Genomic DNA, 16,365 nt, shown 5'->3' on the forward strand with positions numbered 1-16,365 from the left:
ATAATTGTTTGTTTAATACATTATTACACCTACTGATCAATATAAAATTTAAAAATAATATGAAAATAAATTTCGCCGAAACCAGTTTTGTTTGAAAAGGCAAAATATGTCATGTGTGTGTCAGTGTCACGTTCGGACTTCGTTCAGCTGTGAGCAGTGTACTAGTGGATATGTAAAAAAATATCAAAACAAGATAAAAAGAAGTCATATTTTGTAAAAGTAACGAATAACTTTTTCATTTCAACTGTGTCATTCATTATCATGTATAATGTGAAACAATAAACACTATGATCGTTAAGTAAACCTGTTAAATTATGGTGATTATAAAGTCGATTATTTTTATTATTATTTTTGTGTTGTGAGTCATTTATGGACTCTTACTTTTTTGTAGGAACAAAATAATACAAACGGCTCGGTCTCACCGAGTTCCCCTTCAAAACCTTACATCGAGGCCAGCGACTACGAGTAAGTACAAACAATTGCATTATCAAATCTTTCTTTTACTTTTTCTTTGTGATTCGTTCCTAGATATTCGCGATTTTTTATCTGAACATCCAACTATTTATATTTTGATAACAATTAGCTTTAATAATTGTTTTTTGTTACAGAAAGATTTTTCTAAATTAAAGTTAAATTTAATAATTGATCTAGATTATTTAAAAACAAGAACTTAATGAGCGAAAATTGTCAAATTAAAAAATTTGAATTAACATGAAGTTTTTATCTAATGCTGCTTAACTATTTAGAAACTCTTTGATTAATTTCGTTATTTATTCTTAGTCTACAGTTTCCAACATGGAGCATGGAGTACCTGAAGAAGGCTGCAGTGGAACACAGATTGGTTCGCCCAAGGAGTTTAGCCTGGGCCATTTTGCTCAATGCTGTTCCTCCACCTTCCGAGGACATTTTGATGAGGTAGAACCATACTGTGAATTATTAAAAAATTACTATTGATTTTAAGTTCTTAAAATAAAATAAACCTTTGTAAACTGGAAGAAGATCTACACAATAAACATTTCTTTGTACTTCATAACATTTTGAAATAACTACCTGACTGACTATAATGCACAGATACTGATGGATCTAATGAGATCAAAATGTACAGGTTTATAGATGAGCACAGAGGAATGATTTTTAGAATTTCATCTCCTATGGGGACATCTCTTAAAGGGGAGGCAGATTGATTCAATGTAAATATGAGTTGAAAAAAATATGTTGGATTTAGAAATATATACTCATAATTACTTTTTAAAGAAATAAACCCCATATTTATTTCATAGTTTGGAAGAGAATTAATCACTTTTGATGTTAGAGACATGGAAATTGATACCTGTGCTTCTGGTAATGAGTTAAAAATATTTGTTAATTTTTTTTTCTAAATGGATTACTCTAGGTGAAACTTAATAAGAATATTTATTCGTAATGTATATCTGGTTGGTTATAAAGTTTAGTTCTTTATTAATTTTTATTCATTTATGTATCTTTTGTAGCATTATATTTTTGAATATAATTTGAAAATATAGAAAATATTTTTCATCAACAAGCTTAATATTATAATGATAATTTTATTTGTAATTATAGCATAAGAGGACACAGAAACTTTTACGATGATTTGAGGAAGAAATTGTCCATGGATCCACGGGGAGTAATTGGGGATGATCCACTTTCACAGAGAGAAGAGGTAAATTTTTTTTATTGTGTTGGTATATAAGGAAAGTTCATTTTTTTGTTATATACAAAAAATATTAAAAACAAATAAAAAGTTCTCTCTCTATACTTATTGCTCTACAATAAATGTATTTGAATATTGTCTGATTTTGGAAGTATTAATGGAAAGATAATAGTTTGTTTGAATGTTAATTTTATACCTTTGTCAAATGAAAATTGACAAACCCATTAAAAAAAAAATCACTATAGATTGAGTGTACAACAGCAATAGCCTGTAAATTTCTGACAGCTAGGCTAAAGCCTCCTCTACCTTTGAGAATAAGTTTGAGCATGGCTTAGTTAAATTTCTAAGAAAAATTATTGTGACCATAAAATCTATTTTAATGTAGGAAGTTCCATTTTCGAAATGCGTCTCATATTGTTCTCGAAAACGCTCAGCTATCACAGATCATTACAATTATTATAAACACATTTTTGGATGTTCCATTTTATGCCAATTAAATGTTCTCATTCAATGAAACCTTAAACGAGATATTTGTATTTGCCATATCCATCGTTTAATGATCCATTGTTGCGCAGTTGTTATATAAAATTACAATATTTTAAGCGAAACGTCGCATGGGGGAAACCGCGCTTTGACCCTGTATCTGTATATGAAATATCCAATGATATTCTAATAAACAGATATGTTATATCCATACTAAACAACAGAAAAAAGTGTGCCGCGCCGGGGACCGTTTACTTTAATTTATTTTTACATTTCGTTAAAAGTAAAAAGGATAGCTTGATAAGAACAATAAGTAAAAGGGATACTAGATGTTTTAATTACGCAAAACGTATTACTACGTAATTGTGATGTATTATAACGTATTCCTACTAAAAAACAACTAGAGGCAAACGTCCCAATTAGGACGTTTTCTAGTCTTCACTTTTTGCGCGTTAATAACATATCTGTTTACTACAACATCATTGGAATTATCCTTGATTATGTTTACGATCACTTGTTTTTATTTAAAAAAAAAATTTAACGATCATTTAAAAATAAGTGCAACATTTGCATTTTTATGTTTTGATATGAAATAAAGTTCATTGTAAATCTCAATCCAGGTAATTTTACATCAGAAAGTTTAATAATCTATCCTATTATTTAATATAGTTGAGAGTGTCTATTTCAAAATTGTAAAGAGTGTGGTTTAAAAATTATTCTGCAATTAGTAAATATTGTAGTTATGAAACTTTGAGGCATACAGGTATAAATTCGTACTTTACGAGCTTTTTTTTTCTTATTCCAATTTTTTTATTACACTGAACCTCGTCAATAGCAACAAAAAAAAACACAGATTTAGTAAAAGGAAAAAAGGGAAAATGGACGTTTCCTTATTGTATTTATGTTTTAGTAAACTGTTGCATATCTTAAAATGGCCAAACACTTTTTATTAATTGATTATTGAATTATATAATCATTTAAAAACAGAGCGCATGGAAGCAACACTTCTGCGACAACGAACTCAAGGCGATGATACTTCAAGACGTTGTCCGCACTTTTCCCGACGAAGCCTACTTCCGTGACAAAGTTGTCCAAGACCTTATGGTAAGTGACCATAAGTATACTTAAAACGGCAACCTGGAAATGCTAAGTGAAATAGGAATGACAGTAAATTCGTAAACTAAGTGTAATTCTCGTGAACAAGACATTCGTAAATAATGTCGAAATATCGAGCTCCATCATTTAAAAATAAAAAACATGGTATATATCCCGTTTTTAATAACTGTAATAATAAAAGTGACCATGTTAATATAAAATCTTATAGACAACTAGCGACCCGCCCCGACTTCGCACGGGACATCATACTAACAACTTCTAAAATTATCAATGTTCCTCTACTATATGGTCTATGTATTATATACAAAAACCGTCCCCTCGAATAAATCTATCGATTAAAAAGAACCGCATCAAAATCCGTTACGTAGTTTTAAGGATCCAATAGGGACAAAGCGCCTTTGCTTTATACTATGTAGTGGTAAGTTCGTTACCCGTGGTGGTAGGTGCGCGTACTGTTCTACTGGTCGCGCGCGCACCCGTGCCCCGGCTACCGGCAGGGTATGCACGAGGTTCTAGCGCCGCTGCTGCTGGAACTGCGTGCGGACAGGCGCGCAGCCCCGCGCTGCATCAGGTACCCCACCACAGCACGGACCCCTCATCATCATCATCATCATTAACACCGCTTCACCACAGCACAGACCCCTCACATCATTAACTCTGCTTAAACCCATGGACAATATTCATTGTTGACTCAGTTTTTTTATACTATTGGTTGGCATACGAGCATATGGGCCACCCGATGGTAAGTGGTCACTACCGCTCATAGACAATGTCGTTGTAAGAAACATTAACAATTCCTTTCATCTCCAATGCCCCATCATCCTTAGACACTGAGATGTTATGGCCCTTGTGCCTGTAGTTACACTGGCTCACTAACTCTTCAAACCGGAACACAACAATGCCAAGTACTATTTTTTGGCGGTAGAATATATGATTAGTGGGTGGTACCTACCCAGACGGGCTTGCACAAAGCCCTACCACCAAGTAAATTTAATAAAATAAAAGACTATGAGCAAGACTTTTTAAGTGGTTAAATATGTTTTGGCATTAATAATATCGATAAAACATAAATTAAACACATTATTTCAGTTTACATAATAAATGTTAGTTATAATTATTTAACGTCAAAAACTCTTACATTAATAATGTATAATTAAGGTTTTATAATTGAAAGCGATTAAGCAAACGCAATAATTAATTATTAATTGTACCACAATTAGGGTATACAAAAACAACGTCGTACTGACGAGATATAACAGTTACTATATACTATATAATATTATCTGTTCCGAATGCTTGTCATACTGCATTATATGGCAACTATTAAGTGTAGAACAATGATATTCTAATAAAAAGATATGTTATATCCATACTAAACAACAGAAAAAAGTGTGCCGCGCCGGGGGCCGTTTATTTTAGTTTATTTCGTTAAAAGTAAAAAGGATATCTTGATAAAAACAATAAGTAAAAGGGATAACTAGATGTTTTAATTACGCAAAACGTATTACTACGTAATTATGATGTATTATAACGTATTACTACATAAAACGACTAAAGGCAAACGTCCCAATTAGGACGTTTTCTAGTCTTCACGTTTTGCGCGTTAATGACATATCTGTTTACTACAACATCATTGGTGTAGAGTCAGAAAAACATGAATTAAATTAAAAAAATAAATCATATTTAAAAGAATTTTATTGATATTAAAATTCGCAAAAAATAAAATTTTCAAAACATTTTGGTAAGTAAATAGAAATATATTAACTAATAAGTAATGTTTCCTTTCCAAAGGAATTTATACTAACCTATAAATATGTAATAATGTAAGGTTAGGTCTAGAAGATAAAGTTCATAATCGAGTAACTGCGTTTTTCAGCGATACCTTGCGATATTATCTACAAGAAGACTACTTAGAACACGACAGTTAGTAAGTACAAACTTTTCTTATACTTTTTTATATATATTAATTTTTAATTACTTATTTCTCACTTCTATTAAATAAATTTGTATATGTAGTTTTCCATCTCGCATTTTTTATTTGGATAATTAATCATTTTTACATATAAACAAATATAACAATTTTTTTTATAAATCAGAATAAAAAAATGGATTTGAATTGATAGTTTTTTAAATAAATTTTTGAAGTTTTGTTTTGACTTATTTGGAAAGAAGCTGAAAAAACGTAATAACTCAAAAATGTTTACTTTTGCATTAAACATATGGGGGTTAAAATTATTGCAAAATGTCACCCTCGTTATTCTTCCTAAGAACTAGCGCGCACTGGTAACTTTTGTCACGGTGACTGTTTCGTCACTCTTGTCAAGTGAATATGCATAGATGTAGACACAAAATGTCACCCAATTGTCACGTCGTAACGTGCGCGCACCTCCATACATATTCACGGACTCGACAAGAGTGACGAAACCGTCACCGTGACAAAAATCACCAGTGTGCGCTAGTTCTAACAGGAAAACGTCCAATTACCAATAAACCTTTATGAAACATTACGACCAAACCCAAAAACGTGAGCGACTAGTTTAACATTTACATTCTAGTCTCTAAGTATCTATATTAATATTATATATGTGAAAGCAGCTCTGACTGTGTGTCGCTTTTTCACGATCAAACCAATGAACTGAAACTGACGGGCATAGGCTACGTTTTTATAGGCTACCGTAAAACGCTAACGAAGCTGCGGTATGCAACAACAACAACAAAACAACAACAGCCTGTAAATTCCCACTGCTGGGCTAAAGGCCTCCGCTCCCTTTGCGGAGAAGGTTTAAAACATATTCTACCACGCTGTTCCAATGCGGGTTGGTGGAATACATATGTGGCAGAATTTCTATGAAATTTGTCACATGCAGGTTTCCTCCCGATGTTTTCCTTCACCGCTGAGCACGAGATGAATTATAAAGACAAATTGAGCACATGAATCAGCGGTGCTTGCCTGGGTTTGAACGCGCGATCATCGGTTAAGATGCACGCGTTCTAACCACTGAGCTATCTTGACTCAACTAGTGGTATATTATAGCTACATTGTATTTCCCAGCATGCTCTTCAGCGCGATTATGAAGGGCTTGGAGAAGTTCTACTGGACGGGCGACGTGCCCTCCGCCAGCGGACGCCTGCCCCTTTCGAAGACTATACACGTACTACATTCATATACTATTTATATTAACAATTGTTATTAATTAAACAAAAATTGTGATTTTAATGTTTATTAGTAACTATTTATTATTAAGATTTAAAACAGTTCCATCACAGTACTGATTCAATACTCATTAAGGATACCTTCTCGGTGAAGGCTGATTTCCGAAACGGTATTAGTGTTTAAATATTGACGATACAAAAATGCTTGATTTAAATACATTTGATTTGATCGATTCGTAGGCAACAATTCCAAATTGTCTTTTATGCCTCTGACGCTCTATATTTCCTTGTGTTTGCATGCACCATAAGCTAATAATAACGCTGAATGGGCATGCGACAATGCGAAAAATAAATTGTGAATTATTGAAATCACAGTGTTTATGAGTTTAAAAATGGATATTTACCAAGAATGTTGAAAATAATACTATTATGATATGAATTTATTCAAAAATCCATAAATAAAAATGCATTTTTTCAAACGTTTGTCACGTGACACAAAACGGTCCTGAATGGCCGGGCTTATGATGAAGTCACTTTCTTGTAAACTTTGCTTTTCTACTATATGTACCGCAGATTAAAATACAAAAAAGTGGCGTCCCCGGCCCCATTGCAGCGCCATATTGTCCAAGTAGCGTTTTCGCGCGCTGTTTAAATATGGAATGTTTAATATGATATTTTTCGGCAAATATGTACTAGAAATAAAAAAAAAAAACTAGTACTGGGTTCCTTAACTTCTACTAAATAATATAAAATGGATTTTAAAAACCAGTCAAATAGCCTATTAAGTTTTGCCTTTAAAAAGGCTAGACGAAGACTACGCATATTGAAACAGGCTGAAACAAAAATAAAATATTGCATGTTGCAAAAATATCGAAACTACAAATTTAAAGTGTGTCATATGTAATGTACGCTTGGGTAAAAATTAGTAGACATATTTACCATATATTTTTCGTAAAACTATGATATCATAAAATAAATTAATTCAAGATATTAATAATTTTCCGTTTCAGAATCAAAATGAAGTAATACGGTATTTAGACAAAGTAAGAGAGGAGTATTTAATGCTCTTCGACCCAGATCTGGCAACACATTTGGCTGAATGCAGCATCTCCATGGAGCTGTTTGGAATGTAAGTGAAAAAAGTAACATTACAATCGATATTAAATTAATTTAATTCCTTCTTTTGAAATAATTTTATAATTTTTTCTATTGAATTTGCATATGTGTTAATTTATAATACATTATAACAATTTGCTCGTGGGAATATTAAACATATAAATTGTGGTACCGTCGTTACTTCTGATTTTCCATAACACAAGTGCTTCAGCTGCTTACATTGGGATCTGAGTAATGTATGTGATGTTGTCCAATATTTATTATTATACAAAAATATATGGTATAAGTAAACGAAACTGAAAATTGTTCTTATATAAGTTTGTTTATAAACAAAATATCGAAACAATGAATTATCTATAATACACTTGACTTATGTCATGTGTGTTGACACACTAAATAAATAAACGTTATAAGATAAGCACATTACACAATGAAAAAAATAAGATATAAGAGATATAGAGTTCAAAAATAAGAAATAAGAATAAAATTTCCGTCGCGGTAGGAATTTGTTTCTTATTTCTTATAGCCATAGCCATTCTTTGATTGGTTGAATATAGTAGCCTATCGCCTCATGTGTTTTGTTGCAGTGCTATTCCTTATTCCTGGTTCCTTATTCCTTATCACTTGTACCTTATTTTTTTCATTGTGTAATGGGCTATAAAATCATTTTATTCAAATATAAGTCGCAATATAATTTTCAATACAGCACGTCCTATCTATGTGTTACCTTGATTTCTCTAGATATTCATTACTCTACTATTAGTTTCTAGTTGTAGTCCTTAGCAGGTACTAATGCTTATTAGTTTCCGTGTAGTTATATAATTTAAGTAATTATACGTCTGTTTGTCTATTTAACTAATAATAGGTTTCGAATTCCGAAGTATTTAAATATTCATTAAATACGTATATTTTTGTATGTACTTTTAAATATAATTTGTAGTAAATGGCTTTAAAAAAATAATTCTAACCAATATACACAATGTACAACCACTGTTGTGTGTACACCGGTTTTCATGGGTACGCCACTCCGAGGTCCCGGGTTCGATTCCCAGCCGAGTCGATGTAGATTACCATTAGTTTTCTATGTTGTCTTGGGTCTAGGCCTTCGTTACTTTTGATTTTCCATAACACAAGTGCTTTAGCTACTTACATTGGGATCAGAGTAATGTATGTGATGTTGTCTCATATTTAAAAATATATTTAGGATATCGAAGCATAAATATCTTACACTTTATAAAATAATTTCAAAACAAAACACGAATACAAATTTATTTTCTCATTTTATTACGTAAACTAAAAACCAAAATAAAACGCCAATTAGTATAGCACGACACAACTTAGATGTATCATCGGCAAATTCAATATAACGATTACAGCTGATTTATACAACTAAAAGACATAGCTCCCTATCGCGCCATTCGACGATATCCGTCGAATATAACGGTCATATGATATGACAATAAATTGTATTATTACGTTTGTGTAAAGATCATATTCACATAAGGGGTTGTCCATTAATCACGTGATCTTTTTTTAGCATTTTTTAATCCCCCCTACCCCATTGGTGATACGTAATGAGGTTTAAGACCACCCCCCCTCCCCCTTCTCAACATCACGTGTATTTTTAGTACCTACAACGAATCTTAAAATTTTCTGAATATTATCTTAATTTAAATACAGGTATAAACTATAATCTTATTTCATTCTGAAATTAAGGACCGTATTTGTTTAAAAATCGCGCATTAGACGAAAAAATAAATAAACGAGATATCTTCCTACACCCCCCCCCCCCTCCCCCTTGTGATTAAGATTTCAAGCCTCACGTGATTAATGGGCAACCCCTAAGTAATAAATATTGATAATTTGGGATAGCGTACTTAATTCGGATGTGATCGGTTTTACGAATTTTGCCGATGCGACATCTATAAGTTGCGTCGTACTTTTATTAACCCCGGTTAAAATTGTAGCCACTCATAAATCAATTTTTGTAAAGTATTTGTAAAGTAACAAATTGTGTTATAATAGGCTATTTGACAATGCGAAAAATAAATTGTGAATTATTGTAATCAGTGTATATTATGAGTTTAAAAATGGTTATTTACTAACGAAACTTGAAAATAATACTTAATTTATTAAAAAATCCATAAATAAAAATGCAAATTTTCAAACGTTTGTCACGTGACACAAAACGCTCCTGATTGGCCGGGCTTATGATGAAGTCATTTTCTTGTAAACTTTGCTTTTTTACCATATGGACCACAGATAAAAATACAGGAAAGTGACGTCACCGACCCCATTGCAGCGCCATATTGTCCAAGTTACGTTTTTGCGCGCTGTTTAAATATGGAATTTTTAATATGATATTTTTCGGCAAATATGTACTAGAAATAAAAAATACAACTTTTACTGGGCTCCTTAACTTCTACTAAATAATATTAAATGGATTTTAAAAACCAATCAATTAGCCTATTCTAACACTCACAGATTCGTTGTCATATTACCAATACATACATATATCCATATAAATATGTACGTATATCTCTCTTATAATATTATATACTTCTTGATACAATGTTTTTGTTGTGTATTAATATATTTACTTTATACTTTGGTAATATTTAATTTTTTATTTGAGAAGTGTTGGAATAATACAAAAACTCTCCTCACAATCAATACTTTATCTCTCTTGGAGTGGTTCACGATCCTTCCAATTCGACGATTAAAGTAAGAATGACCATTTCTGGGCTTACTCCTAGTATTTAATGTTTACACGCCCCTCCTCCGACTGTAGCAACATCCGGTTTCGATCCATTTAAAGAACAATTTAGTTTAGTCGAAACCGGATGTTGACAATACAATTTTGTAACAACTATTTAAATCGAATTATTTATGCTGATAATACTTTAATATATTAAAACAATAAAATATGATCATATTAAAATAAATATGCTAACAGAAGTAACAAATTGTGGTATAAATAAATATATTGTCTATTTATTTTGTAATCCCAGCCGTTGGCTGCGATTGCTTTTCGGGCGGGAGTTCCCCCGCTCCGACGTGCCGCACCTGTGGGGCTTCATCTTCTCCGACGGGCCCATGCTGCCCAACGTGCACTACGTCATACTCGCCATGTTGATCTCGATTAGAAGTATACGTAAGTAGAAAATGGTGACGGTTTTCGATCATGTTCAATGTAAATTTAACGAATAATTTGAATTAGTATAAAAATAATTAGCGGTAAGTCTTTGTGAGCTCGCATTTCCTACTTAAGCCACATTTTACCTCTAAATAGCGATACCTATATTGGTGTGTGATTCAATGTAACAACAGGTACTTGGGCCAGAACATCGTGGTAGCCAAGTTGGCATTTATTTGTTACCGTAATTGTAAATACCGTTAGATTATAATCTATCTCGCGAGATTGTGAACTATCAAAACATTGTGAACCGTAATATACTGTTTTTAATTTAACGCATTACTTTTTGATAGATTACAATCTATCGAAGTAAATTTCAATTAAATTATAAAAACTCTAACTGTAATATTATGAACTATCGAAATTATAAGTGTTTTATTTTAATTTTTGTATAAACGTTCACAAAATTTCGAGATACATTATAATGTAAATTACAATCATATTTCAGGGTTCACAATATTTCGACAGATTACAATCTCACGAGATAGATTGTAATCTAATGATGTCTGTAATCTTACGGTGATATATTACTGCACCTGTTGACGTCAGCAAACATAACCCAGTAAATGAGTGTTTTCTTGCAGTGCTGGCGGCGGACACGGCGCGCGCGCTGTGCGTGCTGATGCGTCCGTCGGCGGCCGGCGTGCGCCACGTGTGCGCGCTGGCGCTGCACCTGCGCGCGCCGCACGCGCACCCCGCGCCGCGCGCACCCGCGCATGCGCCCCCGTGAGTGCACGCGCATTACTTACTGCATGCCGAGACTGAGCTCGGGTCTGAAGCACTCGCAGTTAATAATTGCATCTATAGTTTGTTCGCGTTAAGAATGCAGTGAGTTGTCATTGTTTACCGGCCTGACTCCGCCCCCTGACCAATCCACGACCACGTGTGCGCGCTGGCGCTGCACCTGCGCGCGCCGCACGCGCACCCCGCGCCGCGCACCCCCGCGCACGCGCCCCCGTGAGTGCACGCGCCTCACTCACGCATGCGCAGCGAACAACATTAGGGGAGTGGCGCCTGAGCTCGGCTCCCTTACGCACTGTAGCGTGCGCAGCGAACGACATTGGGGGGTTGGCGACTGAGCTCGGCTCTGAAGCACTCGCAGCTTAACACGTTGACAGTCCCAGCATCATATATGATACAAATTTATGTTTCACCATACGTCCTTGCATCACATCTGATGCAAGTAGGCGTACAGACTCTACACCGTTTATTGGGGAGGTAGTCTGAGTTAGGGAAATGAATATTATTAGGACGTCTAGAATAGATATTAAGAAAAGCAAAACACCAATGAACCAACACATTTTTTTTAATAAATGAAAATATTGCTAAGACGGTCGGGAACTCATTTTTGCTAACTATTTTGTGCAACAATAGATCTGCGATGCTCGATTAATTATGATTAACGTTTATAATTATTTTTATGCAACTACCGCAAGAAAACTAAAACAATTAGTTATATGAATACCCACATTTTTTGCTTCGACGTTCCCTGCATCATATGTGATACACTAAAATTAAGGACGAGACGTCCTTGTATCACATGTGAAAATGCTGAAAATAACTGTAATATTACAGTGACGGAGATTTCAAGTATAAATTTATTAAATGTGAAGTATTTCCAACAACTTTTAATAAAAAAAACTGCAGGACGCCACGTGAAGGTTGTTGGATTTGGCCGGGACAGTCAACGTGTTAATAATTGCGTTGTTGTCTGACGTGGCTGCGGCTCGTCTTTTTTATCTCTATTGCATTATTGCATACTATAAATTCTTGGAACGACTTTAAATGGGTTCCAAATAATACGCGAATAAAGATCTATCAAATCAAATCAAATCAAATCAAAATAAACTTTATTCAAGTAGGCTTTTATAAGCACTTTTGAATCGTCATTTTACAATTAAGTGAAGCTACCACCGGTTCGGAAAGTAGATTCTACCGAGAAGAATCGGCAAGAAACTCAGTAGTTACTCTTTTTTAACATTTAAAAAATACAACGTCATGTTAATTAAATACAATTATTTCAATTAATGTATCCCGCAGGAGTTAATACCTGTTGACTTCCTCAACAGGTATTAACTCCACGCTTTTTTATCATCTACAAAATCTTGTATCGAATAGTATGATTTTTCTACCAATGTATTTTTAACAAACGATCGCCGTCGTCATCCGCAGGAGCCACGAGAACATTCTAGACGCGTCGAGCTCGGTGTTCGCGTTCGAGCAGCGCGCCGAGGAGGGGGCGGAGTCGTCGGGCTCGGAGGGCGTGGCCGAGGGCGGCGACGTGGCGCGCTCGCTGGCCGCGCTGGCGCTGCTGCGCGCGCGCCTGCCCGCCGCCGTGGCCGCGCTGCGCGCCGCGCTGCCGCGCGTGCCGCCGACCGCCGAGCCGCCGCTGCAACAACTCATGCAGGTATCCGAACGCCCTTCGAAATTCAAAACCCAGACGGATCATGACTTTATTACAACAACAACAGCCTGTAAATTCCCACAGCTGGGCTAAAGGCCTCCTCTCCCTTTGAGGAGAAGGTTTGGAACATATTTCACCGCGCTGTTCCAATGCGGGTTGGTGGAATACACATGTGGCAGAATTTCTATGAAATTTGTCTTGTTCCTCACTATGTTTTCCTTCACCGCCGAGTACGAGATGAATTATAAAGACGTATTAAGCACATGAATCAGCGGTACTTGCCTGGGTTTGAACCCGCGATCATCGGTTAAGATGCACGCGTTTTAACCACTGGGCCATCTCGACTCACATGACTTGTTAATTTACCTTTTTATCTTCTCAATTGAAATAAATAGGTACTTTACAAGATTTATAATTTGTTTACGCAACTGTCTAAAGGTGATCGCTGAAAATCAGCGCTGACACCTGGGGTATTACTATTCCAGATTGTCAGTACATGCTGAGCGATGTTCCTTTTATAGCAACACACCGCTGTGCAAATAATTAACTATCTTTTGTTTTTTTTTTTTTTTTTTTCTAAATAATATGTACTTCTTCAGCTGTATTGTCTAAGTATAGAAATTATGTGTAGTGTGTTTTTGTAAATAAAGATTTTTTTTTTTTTATGGTATAGGTTGGCGGACGAGCATGTGGGCCACCTGATGGTAAGTGGTCACCATCACCCATAGACAATGACGCTGTGAGAAATATTAACTATTCCTTACATCGTCACTGCGCCACTAACCTTGGGAACTAAGATGTTATGTCCCTTGTGCCTGTAGTTACACTGGCTCACTCACCCTTCAAACCGGAACACAACAGTACTGACTACTGTTATTTGGCGGTAGAATAACTGATGAGTGGGTGGTACCTACCCAGACGGGCTCGCACAATCCCTACCACCAAGTAAATTAATTATTCGATTCTATTCTTCTTCTATTCTATTTTTGGCCTATTTACAGTTAGCAGCACTGCTTCAATGCCGCAACCATGCTCTAATCGACGTGGAAACCGCACTGGAGGCAGCTGAAAATCAATCGACCGACGCGATCGGCCGGAAGCAGCTGATGCCTGTCATGATGGCGCCCAAACCGAAGCCGCCAGTGACCTCAAAACAAGTGAAAATCGCGAAGAAAGTGAAGGAAGTGCCGCTTAAACTGTTCTATCAGTCGGAGTGCGACGGCGCGAGTGACTTGCCATTCTTAGATCCGTTGGGATTGAGGACAGAATGACTACGACGCAAAATTATGCTCTACAGCTATTATCATTAAGTACAATTTCGAATGTATTACCGTTATGGTATAGTGCTTTTATTACTGTTTTAAAATATACTTTATGTTTATATGACATACAATCTAGAATCTGATTTATATGTTTATATAAATAGTTTTCTCTATACACTTTAGCATTAGTGCAGAATATATTAAATATAATCTGTATTCAGTCATTGTAGAAATAATAAAGCCTTCATTATTTAAGGCTAAACTTAAACTCAATATTTGATTACATAAATCATACTTATATTAAATAGAAATACGTAATTATATTTTTATGTATAATATTGTGTTAAGTTTTAGTATATTATCGCTAAACAGGTTGTTTTTTATTATAATAAGCTATTGATGTTAAAATTAAAATCACCAAATTGGTGAATTTGTAAACAATCTTGTGACATAATATGGTGCGTTTGCTTATAGTGCGTAAGAAGACTCTTTGTGTATAAAAAGTGTAAAAATGTATGAAATTAAAATGGCGCTACTGGAGCTTGGAAATAAAATTTGATATAATTTTCGAATATTCGATAGTGTGAAACGGATTTGGGAAAGTTAGCTTTCCATGGGCGCTATTTACAAATTTGAAATTAGTATAAATAATAGATATAATGCAATGCATGTTATCCTGTGTTGCCATTTTTTTACATTTAGTTTTGTATAAAAAAATTGTATGAATATTTGGCAAATAATTGTTCAATACAAAAATATATACCATCAATGCACGTTGCCAATATTGCACGGAGGTAGTAGGAATAATATGCCCTTTTTTAGGAATTTAAAAAAAAAGAACAAAGTTAAATTAGTTAGGTATGAACAAAAAACAATTTATAAATTAAGTGCAAATTAGTAAATATTACGAAAATGTAATTTTCTTTAAATTAATGTTATGAATACAGATTGCTACATTATATTTTATAATTTATAAATATTTTCAACCCTATTTGTACATGTAAACAGACCCCCCGCTCCCCTAAAGTAATAAATCAATGTCGGAAATATTTAAATATCGAATAAAAAAATCAGCTTCATTTAAAATGTGTACAAATAGATTTGGGATTATATATTTCGTTACATTAATTGAAGTTATTTTATCCAATCGGATAGACTTCTTAGATGAATCTGTTTAAGCAAGTGATATTTTGTTTAAATCATGCAATAAAGAAATATGAACCATCCCCTTTTATTATTTATAAATTACTTCTGTTGACTTGCCTATTTATTTTACTTTATATATCATTACTTATTAATAACAACACAAATCGAGCTGCGATGGCTCAGTGGTCAGAGCGCGTGCATCTTAACCGATGATTGCGGGTTCAAACCCAGGCAAGCACAACTGAATTTTCATGTGCTTAATTTGTGTTTATAATTCATCTCGAGCTCGGCAGTGAAGGCATACATCGTGAAAAGTGTATAGTACGACACAACTTAGATGTAGCTACGGCAAATTCTATAAAACTGATTACTGCCGATTTACACAACCAATAGAAAAAGAAATAGCTCCCTGTCGCGCCATTCGACGTTATTCGTCGCTATAGATTCTCGCTGCAGTTCAACCCGTGAAAGCAAGTGCATGTAAAATCGACGTGTCAAATTGACGAATATATTAGGTCATATGATATTACAAGTTACTACGTTTTATAAAGTATAATAGGCAATTTGACTGGTTTTTAACATCCATTTTATATTACTAAATAGTCAAACCCTTATTAGTAGAGGCTAAGGAACCCAGTAAAAGTAGATTTTATTTCTAGTTCATATTTGCTGAAAAATATCACATTAAAAAATCCATATTTAAATAACACGCGAAAACGAAACTTGGACAATATGGCGCTGCAATGGGGTCGGTGACGTCACTTTGCTGTATTTTAATCTGTGATACAGATAGTGGAAAAGCAAGGTTTACAACAAA

At 34.5% G+C, this 16,365-nt stretch overlaps 1 protein-coding gene across 1 annotated transcript; it reads left to right on the top strand.

The window, feature by feature from the left end:
- The first annotated feature begins 125 nt into the window (after positions 1–125).
- Positions 126–15,626, top strand: LOC124532509 (TBC1 domain family member 5). The gene is made up of 13 exons (XM_047107421.1): positions 126–317; positions 392–465; positions 781–915; positions 1,582–1,681; positions 3,143–3,259; positions 3,715–3,842; positions 5,148–5,198; positions 6,324–6,423; positions 7,435–7,553; positions 10,552–10,694; positions 11,321–11,462; positions 12,909–13,143; positions 14,142–15,626. Exons 1-13 carry the CDS (start codon positions 315–317, stop codon positions 14,409–14,411), a joined length of 1,617 nt encoding a protein of 538 aa, XP_046963377.1. The 5' UTR covers positions 126–314; the 3' UTR covers positions 14,412–15,626.
- The last annotated feature ends 739 nt before the right edge of the window (positions 15,627–16,365 follow it).

The sequence above is a fragment of the Vanessa cardui genome, chromosome 9, assembly GCF_905220365.1.
Source record: "Vanessa cardui chromosome 9, ilVanCard2.1, whole genome shotgun sequence".
In the NCBI taxonomy this organism is placed as follows: Eukaryota; Metazoa; Arthropoda; class Insecta; order Lepidoptera; family Nymphalidae; genus Vanessa; species Vanessa cardui.

Coding starts and splice junctions, on each gene's coding strand:
- LOC124532509 (XM_047107421.1), top strand. Junction 916..1,581: donor TCCGAGGACATTTTGATGAG/GTAGAACCATAC, acceptor TTGTAATTATAG/CATAAGAGGACACAGAAACT. Junction 3,260..3,714: donor AAGTTGTCCAAGACCTTATG/GTAAGTGACCAT, acceptor CCGTGGTGGTAG/GTGCGCGTACTGTTCTACTG.